Source organism: Ictidomys tridecemlineatus, chromosome 1 (genome assembly GCF_052094955.1).
Source record: "Ictidomys tridecemlineatus isolate mIctTri1 chromosome 1, mIctTri1.hap1, whole genome shotgun sequence".
NCBI classification, from domain to species: Eukaryota; Metazoa; Chordata; class Mammalia; order Rodentia; family Sciuridae; genus Ictidomys; species Ictidomys tridecemlineatus.
The window spans coordinates 5,786,669-5,805,112 of NC_135477.1; the positions used below are offsets into that span (position 1 = coordinate 5,786,669).

At 41.4% G+C, this 18,444-nt stretch overlaps 1 protein-coding gene across 5 annotated transcripts in view; it reads left to right on the forward strand.

Annotated features, from left to right (window-relative positions):
• Positions 1-18,444, forward strand: part of Dhx32 (DEAH-box helicase 32 (putative)) — a 53,843-nt gene that overhangs the window by 17,648 nt on the left and 17,751 nt on the right. For 3 of the 5 annotated variants that reach the window (XM_078024420.1, XM_078024412.1, XM_078024425.1), the window contains 3 exons: positions 5,764-5,957; positions 11,635-12,007; positions 17,687-17,932. In XM_078024420.1, coding sequence (XP_077880546.1) covers positions 5,764-5,957; positions 11,635-12,007; positions 17,687-17,932 — 813 coding nt within the window. The remainder of the gene's footprint in view (positions 1-5,763; positions 5,958-11,634; positions 12,008-17,686; positions 17,933-18,444) is intronic. The other 2 variants (XM_078024433.1, XM_078024430.1) reach the window with 1 other exon arrangement.

Here is an 18,444-nt window from a genome sequence, read left to right on the forward strand (position 1 = left end):
GGCTCCTTTTAGCAGCAAGCTGCATTTAGAAACCAGGACCTGGACCCTAGCTGTGCCCATTGCCATTGGTTTGTCATTTCTTCAAAGCCTTGTTGGTGGATAAAGCAAAGAAAAAGTTTCTCTCTCATGTCTGTCTGTCTGTCTATCTCAGTATGAGTTCCTAGTGGGGCCTCCCATACCAGTTCAGCACCACAGGGCCCATCATAGCCCTGTCAATTTCCATATTTTTTGTAACTCCCTTCTCCATGAGAAACGTGGCTCTCATTGTTTACAATATTTTTATTACATGTTTAGTCTTAGAATACTCAGAGCTTCAGAACTGTTAACCCACATCTACAGTTTTTTTTTTAATTTCCCATATACTATTTGAGTTTTCTGTCAGAATTTGTGATCTTTAAGAGAAGAAATTGTTATGTATTTTGGAATGCATTAATACCTAGGCATGATTTCTCCTGATATTTTTAGCTTCCCAATAACTTAGATAAATCACGCCTGTTTCTCTTCAGTGGGAGGGCAGCGTGTATCTTCAGGTTCAGAGAAATAAAAATTGTACTCAAATGATGAGAAGTAGGTCTGTTCATTGGTTGTTTTCTTAATTCTGGAAATAGATTGGTAACTTATTTATTTTTAGAGGTTCTAAGACTATTTCCTTATTCCTCACAGTTTTAAAACCTTTCAAAGAAAAGCCTGTCTCCAGAGCCAAGTCTTCCAAAGGTCCTAAAAATTCCATCTCTGTTTGGTGCAGATGTTATGGAGGCTATTTTATGACTGCCCTAGGGGAAAAGAGGACAGTGTCTCATCTGTTTGTAGAGCCTTTCCCTATTACCTTTTTTTGGGGCAGGCTTGTGAAAGAGCCTGAAAGAAAGTGAAACATTTTTAGAACCATCTATTTTGCTTGCTTCTTCTCTAACTTGTCCTGAAATTCCCCACAAGGGGATGGGTCAGTGAAGTGAATAAGCATGAAATGTCTAAGATCTAACTTCAGCATACCTCATATATAATCAGAGATATGATAAATGATGGTATAATGGTATATTAAGAATTATAATGCAAAAATAAATTAAAAAATAAAAGATCTAACTTCAGAAGCTGGATGGCATAGAACATCTCCATCCTACTGACTGGGCGAACTTTCCCGCCATTTTCTGCTGGTAGATTGTACCTGGATTCACCCAAAATCAAGATGTGTGTGAATGACGATACCCAGGGGTGTGTGACCTTTGATTCAGAAGGGCCCCACCACTTTGTAAAGAGTTCTGTTGGGCAGGACGAGCCACCTTAGGCACAGGCACTCTGCCAGGACCCCATTGAAGGGAGTCACTCCTTTGGGGAGTTGGTGGTCCTCAGAGTCTCGTTTACCTTGTGAATTCTGTGATTCTGGTACTGAAATATGAGTGGGTGGTTGGGACCTTGGCACTTTGCCACAGAACTGGGGGCCCTAGTGACACCAAGAAAAGAAAGCAGAAAAGGAGTCTGGCCTCATGGACAGACTAGTGATTTAAAAATAAGGCTTGGGCCCTTTGGGACTAGGATGTGTTGAAAAGAACAGTAGTCGTATCCTGTCTCACAGAGACAGGTCTTTTCTCTCACTTTCTTTATTCTTACTTAACCATTTTGCCATAAGATATGGTAAAGATCTCTAGCTGCGGATGGACAGGCAGAAGGTTCTATACCATTACAGCTCACATGGATATCCTCCTGCACACGTCAGTGATAAGACCATGTTTGCTGCTTGCTGCTGCTGATACGCTCTAGTTCCCATCTGGAACTGGCTGCAGATTCTTACAGGAAATCTGCAGCCAACCCAAGGACCTTGGATTCTATCTCCCCCAGGATCCAGTAACCCATCCTCTGTGCATGCTGCTCAAAGTCAGGAATGGAGCACCTTTGCTTCACTTTCCGAATTGGTACAAGTTGCAGTAACTGAAAATGATCAAGGCTATCCGTGGATTGGGTTTTAGTCACCCAGGGGTCTCCTGTTTCCTATTCTCACAGCAGCAGATCAGCCTAAGTCCTAGACATTTTCCTCCAGGTAGGAGGTGCAAGGCTGGGATGCACATTTTGGTCTCTGCTTAACACTGATTGCCTGCCTTGCAGGCTTCAGGGTTGGGACATAGGCTTTGGGGCATAGTATAAGGCACACCTCACTGCTCTGACTTGAACATATTTGGCATATCATACAGTACAGGAAATTGCATCTATAAAATGAATTGAGAAATTATTAAGCAAGCTTAGAAAGAAAAATTTAAAGTATTGATTTCTAGTTGGGGAGAGTTTCTAGGTCCAACATATAAACTTGGGAGTTGTTTATTGCCAAAGTTGCCAGCAAGTTGCTTTGTAGATAAATTATTTTTTGCATATGTTAAAGGCGCGATTTCCTATTTTTATCACTATATTGCATAACTTTTGCTAAATGCTCAGTGCCATTTAAGTCACAAAATGGCCCAGGATTCAGTGTTTCTCTGAAGACAGCTAAAACCAAATGATTTGTGGAAAGACACAGTTAGCTGTACTTCCTAGTTCCCATAAAGTCAACTTGGTGACGAACCTGTCCAGAGGAACACTTCCTGATGGGGAATGTCTTCGAGACTTCTATCTGGTAGGCAATTCAGTAGTGAGGAGAGGAAGGTGTTCTGAGGGACAGAGGAAAAGCTGCACAGTGGTTACTCAGAGGAGAATCGCAGACAGGACAAGGAGCACAGACACCAGCAGTAGGCTTCTTGTTAATTATGGCACAGAATTCCAGGGTTCCTTAAAGAGCTATAGCCTCAGTGTCCCTCAAAAGTAGAAAATATCCAAATTTCCAGCATTTGCTGCATCATAACTTTTTAAGCCAATATTTGGAATTTGCTGAGGAATCAAACTTGAGAATGCACCTTTGCTTTCCTAGAGGGGTTCCAAGGCATGACAACATGCAGGAATTCTAATACAGAGAGGACAGCTAGCTCTCTGTCTCATTCCTTTATATTCAGGAAGGACCTTCAGTTTGCATTCTCATCTCTTACTGTTCCTACTCACAATCAGTTGTTGCCCAAAGCGGAGACGCATCTTATGTAGTCAGAACCCTAGTGGAGTGTGTGCTCTGAAATTAGTTGTAATTTCTATACAGCTAGGAACTTGGCCACTAAACGTGTGTGTTCAGCCTTGCCCTAGATATTATCTGACATATGGAAGGACTGTTCCCATTTTATTTTCTCAAGTAAATCAAATGAGGGGATTGGCCTACACGGCTTCCAGAGATTCCTTTTAGCTCTGAAATTCTAGGATTGCCATGCCTTTGTGTCTAGCTCCGACTCTCTCTCAGGCCTGCTTCTCAGTTGACCTCAGGACAGCTCCACCTAATGTCTCTCTCTCATTGTCACTTAGTCAGGGACTGTCATACTGACCATCCTCCTGACATTCCCAAAGGCCATCTCTTTTCCTTCCTAACTCCGCATTCCTCTCAATAGAACTTAGTATTATTATCTTGCTTCACTCATTTATTTTACTTTCTAATCAACAGTTGTTGCTAATTTATACCATTATTCTGGGGTTTTATATTAGAAACCATGGAATATTTATTTTTTCTTCCTAGGCATAATTAGTAAATGGGTACTGCCTATTTCTCCTAGGTCTTAGCCTCTCATGCTTAGTCCTGAGCCCAGCCTTTCTCTGCCTTCTTTTCAATTATGATCCATCCATTCATCCATCCAAATATTTATTTTCCATGTGTCAGGTCCTCTATTAAATATTGAGGACGAATATAAAACATACATGTACAGTTTAAGGATCTTCCAGTCTAGCGGGAAGACAAAGTTCAAAAAGTGATTTTAATGCAGTTTTTCACATGAGTGCTATCTGAGGTCTGCACTAGGGACCCTGGATTATGGACCCTTACATGAAGGAAGTCACTTTAAAAACTAAGGATTTGACTAGGAGATATATATACACACACACACACACACATATATAATATTATAAATATATATTATGATTTTATTCTATATGACTATATTTTATAATATGAAATGTTATAAAAATATATATTTTATAATTCTATATGACTGAAACAAATATATGATCATATATATTATATATAAATATATATATTTATATTTGTCCTATTGATATATATATATTTATATTTGTTAAGGAACGAGGGAAACAAAATGTTATGTGAATTCTCAGATTGGTGATTGTGAAACAATTCTAGACTGTAGAATCATCAAATTTTAAAATATTTCTGGAAAGTATAAGTAAGTAATTTGTTCATTTATCATACATATATTGAGCACTAGGATAGTTTGGTGACCAAGACAGACAGATCTCTGCTCTCAGAGTTCAGAGTCTAGTTGGGGAATTGGGGGGTGGCAGCTCTGCCATGATTAGGAAATGCACCGGGATCTAATGCCTGGGAATGACGAAGCCCATGGAGCGCGGGCCTGAAGGACAGCTCTCAGCCATTCAACACATTCCCCCACAGACAAGGGAGCTGAAGCTTGGGAGACGTGGCTGATGTGGGTCAGGTCAGTGATAAGCCAGGCCTATGCTGGCTTTGGCCCCGTAGGTGCTTTGTGATTTCCTGGCTCTCTGCCTTGATTCCAGATTTCCTGAGCACACCATCTTAAACCTGCTTCTTTCGTAGAACAAAATAGACACTGAGTAGATAATTACTGGTAATTTCAACCCGTTGACAAGGCTGCCCCCTGTCTTCAGATGGAGGGAGTGCATTCTTTCTTCTCAATACAAGTGAGGGCCTGCCACACTCACTCATCTCGAAATTACTAATATTTCAAATTATAGTAAGGATTAAAATCTAAGAATTCCACAATAAGACTAGTAAATAGGAGACCTCAGATCATTAAAAATTCTGCAACTTTCAGATGCTTTAGACCTAGTTAAAAATACTCTTTGAATGATTTTTTTTAATGCATTTAAGGCATAATTTATTGACAGTATCTTAAGATTGTAGCTTACAAATAAATTCAGTACTTTTCTGCTAAAACAATTCTTACACAAATTAACTTGATAAAAAGCAATTGATTCATAACACATTTTAGTAGCATATTTTTTTTTCCCTTCCTGTGGTGCTGGGGATTGGACCCAGGGCCTTGTGCATGGAGGGCGAGCACTCTACCAACTGAGCTATATCCCCAGCCCCAATACAACACATTTTAGATAAAAGTATTTTCTAAGCAGCTTTGCTTTCTAAATCTATGTGGGAAATCATTTGTATTTAGATAAAAAATTACCAGAATATTTTAGTCTTCATACCAGAAGAATGGTTGGTCACCCAGTTTACTTAGTTATTTATTATGATCATTTAAATTTAAAAGTAAGTGCTTTGAGTTGCTCATTTTCATTTAAATGCTATTTAATATTTACATTCTTAAATCATAATAGCAGATGCCAGAAGCTATATTTTTGATGAGGCTTTCTTATCACCAGAAGAAAATAATAATCTGTAAATAGATTAGCCTTTCAGAAATAGCTTAGGTTAAGAATATTTTTTATTTTTCTCTTTATTTTTGTCTTTCTTTGAGAGTCAAACTTAAATAGTTTCAATTTCCCTACTAACTCTGGTGTATTCTTAATTCATGACAGTGCATACATAAGAACAGCTTGATCAGAGTTCCGTTTAAGAAGATTCAGTACAGTCCTTTGGTGACTGGTGAAAGAAACAGTCCCTTAGAAGTCGGACCCTACTACAACAGAGCTGTCCCTGCTGTGGTTGTCGTGGTTGTCATAGTGGGAGCTGACCCTGTGTCATTTTTCCCTGTTAAGGTTCCTCAGTGGTGTGCTGAATATTGCCTTTCCGTTCACTACCAGCATGGGGGCGTGGTGTGCACTCAGGTCCGTAAGCAGACTGCAGTCCAGCTCGCCCTGAGGGTAGCGGATGAGATGGATGTGAACATCGGGCATGAAGTTGGCTACGTGATCCCTTTTGAAAACTGCTGTACCAGTGAAACGATCCTGAGGTTAGTTCTGGAGGCTTCATCGGCTCCCTGATGACTCTTGGCCTGGGCTCTGTGATCCTGGAAGAGCATTATTCTTACTTCTGTGGGTTGAGCATCTGGGGTAATAATAACTGTGTCTCAGTGTCCAGCCTGATCGAATCAGCTATGTCCCCACCTTGGCACCATCAGAGATTCTGTGCCAAAACTTCTTCCATGGCTCCCCATAATCCTCAGGAAAAAGTTGCAGCTTGTTAGGTTGGTGCCCAAAGACCTTCAAGCTCATACTTGTAGAGCTCTGCCTGCTCTTGCGCCCACATCATCGCCTGTGTGCCAGCTGTGGGGGCCTCTACACGTCTGTGTGTTTGACCTGTGCTTCCCTATGCAGAGAAACCAGGCCTCTTGTGGGCATGGCTATTTCCTCCCAGTCACTCAAGACTCAATGGGAGAGTCACCCACACCAGGAGGCTTCCTGACCCTCTGCTGATAGGCATTTGAAACCCTGTGGGCTCCTGTGCATCAGCCTCCACCACACCCTTTCCATCTGTGTTCTGCAGCTTTCTTTTTCAGTGTCTTAAGGCATCCCAGGAGCCTTCTCTGTGCTACTGTAAGTTGTGGTACCTCTTCTTTGTGTTTAGCTTCTGTGTGAGATTTCTTTTAAGTAAAGGCTTCCGAGAGCTTGATACAAAGAAGAAAAGAGAAAAGGGAAAGGAAATAGGAAGTAGGAAAATTAGAAAAGTTACTGCCCTGGACCAGTGCTTCTTGAGCAGTTTTATATCATAACCCTCATAGACAGCGATAGTATCTGTCCAGCACCTCAAGGAAATGGTGGGTGCTTCTTACAGCCAGAGGTGACCACCTGTAGGCTCTAGCTGCCTGGGTGCTGCCTGCCTCTCCAGGAACTGAGGGGATCTGCATGTACTGGGATCAGTATTGGTGTATCTGCACATCCATAACCCACTTATGTGGCATGCCAGCATGTCATGGCATGCCGTTAGGCAGCTATGCTTCAGAAGAACAGGACAAAGATGGCTTTCTGCACACTCATATCCCCAGCGTTCAATGTGCTTGTCCCACAGAGGATGCTAGCAAATTTGCTAGTGGAAGGAAATAGAACTGTTCTGGCCCAGCTACTGCTGCAGACTTGAATGTGGCTCCGTGTCCATTCAAAAAGCCCATGTGACTTGTTCCATTTGTACTAAGCTGCTTTCCTGCAAATGGCTGTCGTCAGAAATAGAAGACTCTATCTTCAGGCTAGGGTCAAGTTATGGGGAATCTTCACACCAAAAGCACTGTGACTTGAGAACACATTACCTTAGTGATATAGCCCTGCTGGCCCAAGTCATCAAGCTAGTATTTCTAATAATATTTATAAAGTTCCTGTTATGTAAATGGTGCATGACTGACAAGAAATGGAAACCTTCTCTGCCTCTTGGGAGCTCACAGACTAGCTGCACAGTTGGACAGGCACGACATACAATGCTGAAAGAGGGAGGAGCCCTGGGGGTAGCTGTCATTCTTCAGCTTTTACAGGTTAAAGTAGCCTTTTTTTTCTTTTTGTACTGGGGTTTGAACTCAGGGGCACTTGACCACTGAGCCATGCCTCCAGCCCTATTTTGTATTTTATTTAGAGACAGGGCCTCACTAAGTTGCTTAGTGCCTCGCTCTTGCTGAGGCTGGCTTTGAACTCGTGATCCTCCTACCTCAGCCTCCTTGAGCCACTGAGGTTACAGGCGTGCGCCACCATCATGATTTTAATTAAATGATTGTTCTAAAGGTTCTGAAGTAAGTGCTTGTGTTTTTATATCTTTAATGCCATTTAGACTTTGAAAATTCTTTGATCAGCAAACCCTGGGACATAGTCATTTTTAAAATAGAATAATGGTTTTATCTTAATATGAAATCAGGTGTGTATGTGTGTGTGTGTTTATTTATTTTTTTAGAAAGCTACAAAGATGAGGGGCTGGGGTTGTGGCTCAGTAGTAGAGTGCTTGCCTAGCACTTTCAAGGCCCTGGGTTTGATCCTCAGCACCACATAAAAATAAACGAAATAAAACTTGTGTCCAACTAAAAAATAAATATTTTTTAAAAAAGAAAGCTACAAAGATGAATAACTGGAAATCTAATCATATTTGAGAGTAGGTCAAGACATTCCTACCATTTAAACATCTATCACGTATTGGACTTGCTTTTGTGAGATTATCCAGGGTGCAAAACCCAAGCATTCAATTCTGACAGCCAAAGGAAGGTCCACAATTTACATTAAAGTGTCCCTTTCTTAATAGGGACAAGAGCTTTGGGTGAGTGGGGCTGCAGTGCAAGGCACTCTGATGACAGCCTGCTTTAGCCGCTGCAGGTCTGCTGGGGCTCTTGCTGGCTGCTGGCCGCTCATGTTTTTGTATTTTCATATTACAGCTCTGCTGCTGGGACCTGGGGCTTTCTCTTCACCCTGACTCCCCCAAGCAGAGTCAGGAGAGGTCCTGCTTGCCGTTGCTGTAATGGGGTGCAGTCTTGAGTAGGAGGCAAAAACAATACCTCATTTTCCTCCTGGAGCTCTGTGCTCTGGAGGAGGCAGCGTGGCTATATAATGAACCTATCCTCTGTGCTTCAGTTTCCTCACCCCTAAAATCGGATGACTGATGCACCTGCTCAGAGGGGTACTGTGAGGCCTGGGTGAGTCCATATATGGGACCAACACATAGTGTATGTAGGTGGTAGCCATTTTGTAATTATAATTAAATTTCTAATTAGATTTTTATAATTGGAGCCAGATTCATTTTCCTGGGGAGGTATGCTAGCCATAATTTTGAATAAGCTCAGATTGAATTGCTACTTAAGGCAAAGGATTTAAGGTTGATTGTTGATTAGAGGAGGCAGTATTCTTCATAACTCCTTGAAAACTAATCCATCAGGCACATAGTGGGCCTCAGAAAAGCCATCTTATGTCCTCTACTTTGTTTTTTTGTTTTTTGGTTTTTGGTTTTTTTGATGCTATATATAACAGTTTCAATTTTTAAGCTTTTTTTCCTGGCTTTTTTTTGAAAAAAGAAGACACCTGAATATTATATACCCAAAGTAGTCTTCTTGTGGAAGTGACACATGGATTTTGAATACTGACCTTTTTAGTTTTGAAAACTGAAAGTTCTCAAATTTCCATTAAGATCAAACTCAACATATAAAATTTTAGAAAATATTAATGTTAATAAAACTTTTAAATATTTTATCATATTCTTAGCATTTTTAAGTCTTAGGGGGTTTTTGATTGTTTGTTTATTTGTTTGTTGCAGTGTTGGGGATTGAACCTAGGGGCACTCTACCTACCTAGAATTATAGGGGTATACCACGGCACCCAGCAGTCTTAAGAATTTAAAATTTGTACTGCATTTCCTGAAACCTTGGCAGTGTATCTATATGTTTTTCATGGTTATCAGTAACAGCACTTTTTAAAGCACTATATACATGATACCTTATTATCATAAATGTAAGAAATATATCTTTGAAATATATCCATATCAGAAAAAAATTGGAGATTTGTGTAGTAGGTTTTAGGGTGAGCCTTTGTGATTCCTTTAGTTTGATATGATCATCTGGAAGCCAGGCCTTGCTTGCTGAGTTTTAAATAGGTCACCCTCTTCTCTTTTTCTATTTACACCTTTGTGTATTTACGTAACACACATGCCTCCTGTCTGACGGTGAGCTCCGTGTCCTGCAGCGGCACTGCTGAGATGGGTTTCGCTGAAAAAGGAACAGAGATTCAGTTTCTACCATTAAAGAAGTAGCATAGATTAAAATGATTTGTTTTAAGATGAACCAATAACAAGATGGCATTGTATCCTACTAATTAACCTTAGCAAAAGGGGACCTGAAGGCCAAACTTTGCTGCCTACATTTGTTCATCTGTATCTTGAATAAAATGCAATGTTGAAGAAGTCAAAGGATACTTTCTTCTTTAAGTTTGAGGAAAGGAATGATTGCAGTTTGTCACTGCTCGTTTGGTAAGACACGAGAATACGTATGAAAAGGAAGGCCAAGAGGAAATGCATTGATCCCACAGAGCAACAGAGAAAAGCAGGAACCTTATCCCCAAGATGTAGAGGCCAGGGAGGCAATCTGTAATTTAACAGTGGCATCAGACATGATAGTTGTTCAGGTTGAGATCTTGACTCTGTGCCTGGCTTTGTGACAGGGTGTTTAGCTTTCTGAATCTCAGGTCCTCATTCATAAAAATGAGATGGTAAGAAATCTACCTTGAAGATTTATTCTGAAGGTTAAGTGAGAAACCGTCTGCCCTGGACTGGCAGCTTGCCTGATGCACTAGGAGCTAAAACTGTGTTTCTATTCTTCTCTTTCTTCCTTTAAAGTGGTCAACTGAGAGCTGTGCCAGGGTCCCCAAGACCCACTAGGTATGATGATTTGCCAGGAGGACTCAGAATATAGTTTACTCACACCTAAGATGTGTAGCAATCAAGATATATTTAGTGAAAGGATACAAAGCAAGACCAGCACAGAAAATGGGATATGGGCTGAAGTTAAGAGGAAACCAGCATGAGCTTCTAGGAGTCCTCTCCCAGGGTCACACAGCACAGTGAGTTGTGACGATATGCAAAGTGGTGTCCTCCTGGGAAACTCACTAGACTCAGTGCCCAGGGGTTTGAGTGAGGATGGTCACGTAAGCACCCTCTGCTTAGTACAGTGCAAGCTTCCAGACCCCCTGGAGGAAGGCACCAGGGCAGCCTCAGTCTTGTTGCTTGTGTGGGTTGGGCACAGTGGGCCAGTGCTATCAGTTCTGGGAAGAAAGGGTGAAAACCCTCCCCAAATCTGAGTTTCCAAATGCTAGTGAGAAAAAGCCTTGCAATCAGTCCTTTCTGAGAATAGCAGTCTCAGAACCATTATGTACAAAGACAAACAATAGCAGATACCTTAAATAGCTAGAAAATGTGTAAAATTGCTTTCTTTAAGCAACACATAGGTAAATATATGTCAGAAAGATATTTGAGTGACAGGTTATTTTTTATTATTCTTAAAAATATAATCTCAAGAACTGCTGAAAAAATCCATTAAAATCATTAATGATTCCTGCTGTCTCCAGGCATTTTGGCCAATTTGCATGCTGTTCTCATATGAAGATTATCTTTAGAGACTTGTGTTTGTTTAGTATTGGAGTGAGAGCCCAAGCTTATTGACGGCAACATATTAGGGACACACTCCACCGTGCACCGCCAGTGATGGAGCTCTCCCTGCAGGAGCCGGCTGCGAGCCTGGAAAGCGTATGCTGTTAGGGAGAATTCTCCCACTGATGAAGGGGAAGGGACAATGCCTACCTGTGAGGGTGTTTTGTGGTAATGTTTTTTTATGTATAAAGCTTTGGGTCCATGTTAAACACAGCTCTTGTTACTATTTATAATAAGCATTTAGGCAGAAGTCTTCAACCTGCGATCGTCCTTAGAGAACCCATGAATATATGTGTGTGTATATATATATATATATATATACACACAAACTGGGTGTAAATTTTCTTGATGTCTATTTTCCCATGTTGGAGGCCTGTAGATTCTACCACCTCAACAGTTTCCTGGTCCCAGTGAAGATGTAGAGCCACTGATTTAAAGAAAAGGATACAAGGGAAAGGCGTGTTTGTTGTAGAAAGTTCTCTGCATGACTTTCTTCAGAATATTTTAACTGCAATGTGCCTTCTTTACAGGTACTGTACTGACGACATGCTGCAAAGAGAAATGATGTCCAGTCCTTTCTTGGGTAGCTATGGGGTCGTCATCCTGGATGATGTCCATGAAAGCAGCATTGCCACCGACGTGTTACTCGGACTTCTCAAGGATGTCTTGCTGGCAAGACCAGAGCTGAAGCTCATAATTAACTGCTCCCCTCTCCTGGTCAGCAAACTCAGCTCTTACTATGGAAACGTGCCTCTCATAGAGGTGAAAAATAAGCACCCTGTGGAAGTTGTGTACCTTAGTGGGGCTCAAAAGGATTCTTTCCAGTCTATTTTACGCCTTATCTTTGAAATTCACCACTCGGGTGAGGAGGGCGACATTGTAGTCTTTCTGGCCTGTGAGCAAGTAAGTAAGTGCTACTTTGACCCAGCAGTGTGTAATGAGGAATTTCATTTGGGAAGCTTTTAATAACTAACACACGGTTTCCATCTGCCGGGTAACTGTTTAAACATTGAGCTCCATCACACCTCATTCTTTGACACTTCCAAAGCCTTGGCAGGGTAAATAAAACCTGCACTGAGAGGGGAACAGGGAAGTGTTGCTTCTGCAAACAGAAAGCGAGGCTGCGAGGTGCCTGTGGGAGTGATCTCCAGGCCAGCTCCCTGGCCAGGGCTGCCCGGCCCAGGCCTGCTGGCTTCCTTGTTGTCTGTGTAGTAGACACACAGGGCCTCTCAACTGCTCCCTGGTGCCCAGGCACATTTGTGGAGATCACAAATCTAACCTAAGCTCTTGGGATGGAGTTCAGCAGCAACAAAGTTCCCATGAATGTTCCTGTGACAGTGGGGTGTGAGTCAGAAACGGTGGATTGTGCTCCCCACAAGGCCATCTCCCTAGAATGAGCCTCCTTTACTTAAAGATGGAGGAAGAACCTTAACTTGGATTTCTTGCAAACTTCTCTTCAAAAGAATGCTTGGAAATGTACAGTTGAGCCTCTTTTCCATTTTTGGTTGCTTTTCTACAGCGAGTTGCCATTGGGGTCACTTCATTTTTTTATTGAAGCTACACTGACTCTTCGTTGATTCATGGGCAGAATCTAAAAGCCCCCAGATCACCAGAATCCCACCTCTTCTTAGAGACTGGTGGCCTGGTCCTCTTCCCTTCAAATCTGTTCACTTAGAGAGTAAAAGTACTAGTTCTTAGACCATGACCCGAACAGGTAGTGGTTCTAGAGATTTAACAGAAACCGAGGAGGAAACTGTTCACTGCAGGCTGTGTCACCTGCTGAAGAGAGGAGCATCTGGTCCTCTGTCAGAGCCTCTGCCTGCACATTGCTGTGCTGCCAGGAAGAGCCCAGGAGTCCCTGCCTCTCAGGGCAGGAGGAACACTGGTCCTCCTAGCTTTGGGAACTTGAGACAGTTTTCTTACAACTTACATGTTACCTGTTTCCTTAAAGAAAGTCACTTAGAATCTTAAATGTGTATGTTCTACAGTGTATTTATCAATTTTTTGTACAAAGATGATAAATATTCTCTTGAATAGTAATCGACCTATGAGAGTGATTTATTCTATTGTCATGTCCTAACCTTGCATGATTTAGGATATTCAAAAAAGTCCTCGGGAACATAATAAAATGACTAAGGAGGCAGAGAATCTATGAAATCAGAGGTCCCCAGTGTCTCTGAGTGAACCTAAGGAAGGGAAAAATGGCAACATAAGAAATCTAAAGCATATAGAATTGCCAGGTGAAAAAGCAGACCTGCATTTCTGCAAAAGGAGAAAGTGTAATTAAGACTGATGGAATGAACGGTTATCTTGTCTTTCAAGTACGTAAACAAAAATTTCAGAATGAACTTTTGGAAAATAAAAGCTTGTAACAGAATTGGAATGGTGGTCTTAAAGCATTTGATCTTTGTAAGTAACATAAGCTATAAACTAAGGCAGCAGTGACTGTCGACCTGCTGGACTTTAGAAGGTGAACTTCACTGAGGCAGGTTGTGTTAACCGAGTCCACAGGACGCCAGACTGCCAGGGTATTTCTATCAGGAAACTCTCAGTCTTACAATCTGAAGATCTTGAAAATTATATGCTAGGATAGCTGCTGGGTTTCTGTTCTCGAGACTAAAGGCTCAGAGGTCACTCTAGTTGAACTGGGCTAACTGGGCTGCACGAGATAACCACGCAAGAGACACACATACCTTTTTCTTTGGAGTCGCTGTGACGGCTCCTCTGACCTTAAGGGTCCAGAGCAAGAGTGAGACCATGCGCTGACCTCTTTTGTTGAGGAGAAGCTATTCAAATGAGGCAAGGGGTCAGGTTTCAGGGGGCTGAGTATCTTCATGATGTCCACTGTCAGCAGGTTGACTGACACCTGGGTAGGCCACACCCAAGGGCACAGTAAGAGAAGGGGACACACACAAGGCAGTTCCATGGAAGATTCTATCCTAAACAGGGCAAGGGGCTATATTACAAAGGAACAGGTGAGTGTAGCTTCACCCCTGGGGCTGTAGGAAGACATACCCCTGCACGAGACCCTGACCCTCACACCCAAGAAGAGTGGAGAAAGCTCTGCCACATTTCTGCGACTGAGCCCCTCAGCACCCAGCCGGGGAGTGTGTCTCAGTCACATGTAAGGTTGGTCTCCCACAGATAGCTGCAGGAGGATTTTGTAGTTCTGGCCTCTGAGAGTAGGATCCCTGAAGACGCTGGAGACCCTCTGGTCCATAGACAGTAGCTGCCGTCGTTCTGCTGGCTCCTCAGACCTTCCCTGGAAGCTGGCTGTTCCTGGTGATTCAGCCCCACAGTCCACAGGTGTCATTGGCTTCCTTTCCCCATCCACCCAACAGGTGCAGCACAGTGTGGTTATGGGCTTTTCTTTTACCCTTCTTATTCCATCACTGTTAAGATATTCCTCTTTGATGGGCTTGGAAAGGTTTGTCTTGCTTGGAAATCCCTGTTCCCAGCTGTGGATCATTATTTCCCTGTGCTATTTGAAGCTTTCTTGGTTCTTATATAAAGCTTTAAAACCTTCCATAGTGCTTAAGTAGCATATGAGAACAAACCCAGGCAGTTTAGTGGAATAGTGCTCGCTGTGATTTTTTATTGAAAAAGTACATTTCAAATTGCAGAAACATTTTGGTTTCATTGAGTCAGTAATGCATTCACATTAGGTATGTAACATTTTCTCAAAGTTCTTGCTTAGTGTCACATCTGCTATGAATTAATCCCCATAATTCACCTGCTGCCCAGGGTCTTGGCACCTGAGACTTACAGCCCTGAATGTTTACAGGGTATTGTTCTTATCCCTTAGCTGTTGTTTAGCCTGAAAACAAAAACTGAAACAAGTAGAAAATGTAGGGTGAGATTTATGGTGGTGTCTAGCCAGAGTACCCTGCAGTGACAAACTGTCAGAGAAGCTGTTGGCAGGTTGGCATTTTCTGGTTCTATGCAGTTGAGGGTCTCCTCGCGTTTTGGAGGCTGGACATCTACTGAATATTGTCCTTCAGTAGATGTTGCCGTTTTGCATAGCTATACAGGTAACGTCCTATATATACAAAGGCTCTGGACACACGGAGTAAGGGGATTCAAGGAAATGATTGAACAAAAGGTATTAGGCGCCAGGTGTGTTTTAAGCATTTTTAAATTTCTGAAGCTTATGGCCTCAAAGCTCTCCATCATCTGTGCTTGAAGACTCTGAATTTTGTGTGTGTTTTTATTTTTATTTTGGTACCAGTGGTTGAACCCAGGGGCACTTAGCCTCTGAGCCACATCCCCAGCCTCTTTATTTTTTATTTTGAGACAGGGTCTTATTAAATTGCTTAGGGCCTACCAGGCCTCTGGGATTACAGGGGTGCACCACCATGCCCAGCAAGTCTGACTTTTACTATATATATAGAGAGAGAGGGGGGGGGGGAGAGGGAGGGAGTTTTTTTAGAAATATTTTGTTTCTAGTTGTAACTGGACACAATACTTTTATTTTATTTTTATGTGGTTAAAACCCAGTGCCCCACATAAATATATATTTAGATCTCATTCTGCTTTTTCCTACTAAGGGTTTATCCCCCATCCCACTTTGGAACAAAATTCAACTTTTGAACCTATCCCCAGCTAAAAAGTTTGACAACTAAAAGCAAATTAAAAATTAATTATTAAAATTATTCTTTCAACAGTATTCTAAGTATAAGAGTAAATATTTTAGAGTACCTGGAATCGAGCCTCCTTTCCCATCCCCAGGTTAGCTGCGGAGGGTGTTAACCGTGCCATTTGGGAGGAGTGGTGGGTCTCGGGCAGGCCAGCCCCAGCAAGGTCCAGGAGCTCAGGGCTCAGTTGTTTTCCTTTTAATTTCTAGGCTGTCCTCACAAATATGTGAGATAAAATGAAGTGATCAGAATTGTAAAAGTGGAAAAATAGTTTGTTTTTACTATTCCATTTGGCAAGTTTTCATTTATTTATCATCAACAGTCATGCTGTTTGTTCAGTTAAAAAAAAAATCAGCTAGACATGGAGGTGCATGCCTGTAATCCCAGTGAGGCTGAGGCAGGAGAAACACCAGTGCAAAATCAGTCTCAGCAACTTCCCAAGCCCCTGTCTCAAAATCAAAAGGGCCAGGGATGTGGCTCAGTGGTTAAGAGCCCCTGGATTCAATCCCTGGTACCTAAAGGAACAAGAAAAGAAAAAAGTAGCTGACCCCAGTTCTGAGATCTGTGAAGCCTGACCCTTTTTTTCAGGCAGATCTGTCTTCCTCCAAAACCCTTGAGTTAACTCAATGCATTCTACAAAAGGTATAGAAAGGAAGGCATCACAAGGTAGAAAAACAGAGTACAGTTACGTCCTAAACTTTAAGGGTCTCAGGAAGCCATCTTTCAACTTAATGGAATCTAACAAAGTCAGTGAAGCTTCTTTCACTTGGTAGTTTGTTAGACCATTTAAAAGGTTAAAAGTTTGGAAACATAAAGAGGAGTCAAAATGACAGTGTGACATCTTTTTTATATGACTTTCTAAAAACTTAGTGTGATTTGAAAAAATAGAAAAACACTCTCTTGGGGCTGGGGTTGAGGCCCAGCGGTGAGCACTCGCCTCGCTCATGTGAGACCCTGGGTTCAATCTTCAGCACCACATAAAAATAAATAAACAAAATAAAGATATTGTGTCCATGTATAACTGAAAAAATATTTTTAAAAAAACACTCTCTAAAATGACTTACCTTTTAAGCATTTTCTGTCAATTATTTGTACATAGTTTTATGGCAGATAGTTTCATTTTCATTTTTTATTTTTTGTGGTACTGGGGATTGAGCCCAGGGGTGCTCTACCACTGAGGTACATTCCTAGCCCTTTTTATTTTTTTTAAATTTTGAGACAGGGTCTTGCTAAATTGCTGAGGCCGACCTCAAATTTGTGGTCGACCTGCCCCAGGCTTCTGAGTTGCTGGGGTTTGAGGCATGTGCCACCATGCCTGACCATAATTTACATTTTCCCCCATGCTCTATCTGACATGTATTTAAACATATTTCTAGACACCTGAATCATGCAAAGATGTTCAGAAGCACTATTTGCTCTGTACTTTATTGTATTTCTGCTACTTTAAAGGGCTAATGAGTCAAAATCAGTTTTAGAATGATCCAGATGGGGATCCTGATTATATTTGTCTATGTGCCTTTATTGGAAATGTGCAGCAAGTGTGTAATTCCCAGGTCTGCTAGTGTTAAAGTGCAGCAATGCATCCTCACTGATATGAGGATAAGTTTTGTCTACCTGTCATTGCTTATAGATATGAGCAGCCTCATCAAGCTGGAGAAATAGCCAGATAATGAGGCAAAGGCAAAGATAGTACATCTCACAAGAGGAAACCCATTTTGGACCAAAAGCAATGAAAGAACTTATAAATTATATTTAATGACCCCAATGAAATTTTCTTCTCCAGTTATATCTTATTTAAAGATATATGTAGGCAACAACCAAGGCATTTCTTTCCCTGCCTGCTTTATACAGAATTGGCTATAATTTTATTGAATTCTGACTTTTTAAAAAACTAGCAATTTGTGTTATACTTATTCTCATGGGTGATTTTTTTTTTTTTTAATGCTAGGATATTGGAAAAGCCTATGAGATTGTCTGCCGAGAAGGGACTAACTTAAACCCAGACCTTGGAGAACTGGTGGTGGTTCCTTTATACCCCAGAGAAAAGTGTGCACTATTCAAGCCAATGGATGAAACAGAGAAGAAATGCCAAGTTTATCCAAGAAGAGTGGTGTTGACCACCAGCTCTGGGGAATCTCTGATCTGGAGCAACACAGTCAGATTTGTTATTGATGTGGGTGTGGAGAGAAGAAGGGTAATTATCATCAAGGAGATTAAATAACGTGCTGATGATCACGAAGATCCACTTTCTTGGGTTTCCACCATTTTGCTGGCCAGAAAGTGAGAATGCACCATTGTGTCCTGGATTCTCTAAATTTGGTCACACATGCAAAGAAGAGTGATGTTGGTAGTCTGGAAACAAATTAATCTGATTGAGGTACCAGAGGAGGCTTGGAGAAAAGACAAAACTTTAGCATGAGGGTAGTAGTTCTCTTTGTCTGTGTTTTCTTTAGGTAAGGTCCTGGCGTAGGATACCTAAACTTATCTTCTGTGTGCATCGAGATAATTTTTGGTAGCCCCTTTATCAAAGCAATTAGCATCTTGCCCAGGAATTTACTAGAAATCAGAAGCGCACCATCTTTAATTTTAGCAAATATTGGCTTGCAATGTACTAAATTTTTTAGAACATATATTGTTTGAATAAAGCTATTTTTTAGATAAGATAACTTTATCAATCCCTTTAAAATAAAAAAATTATGGAAAATG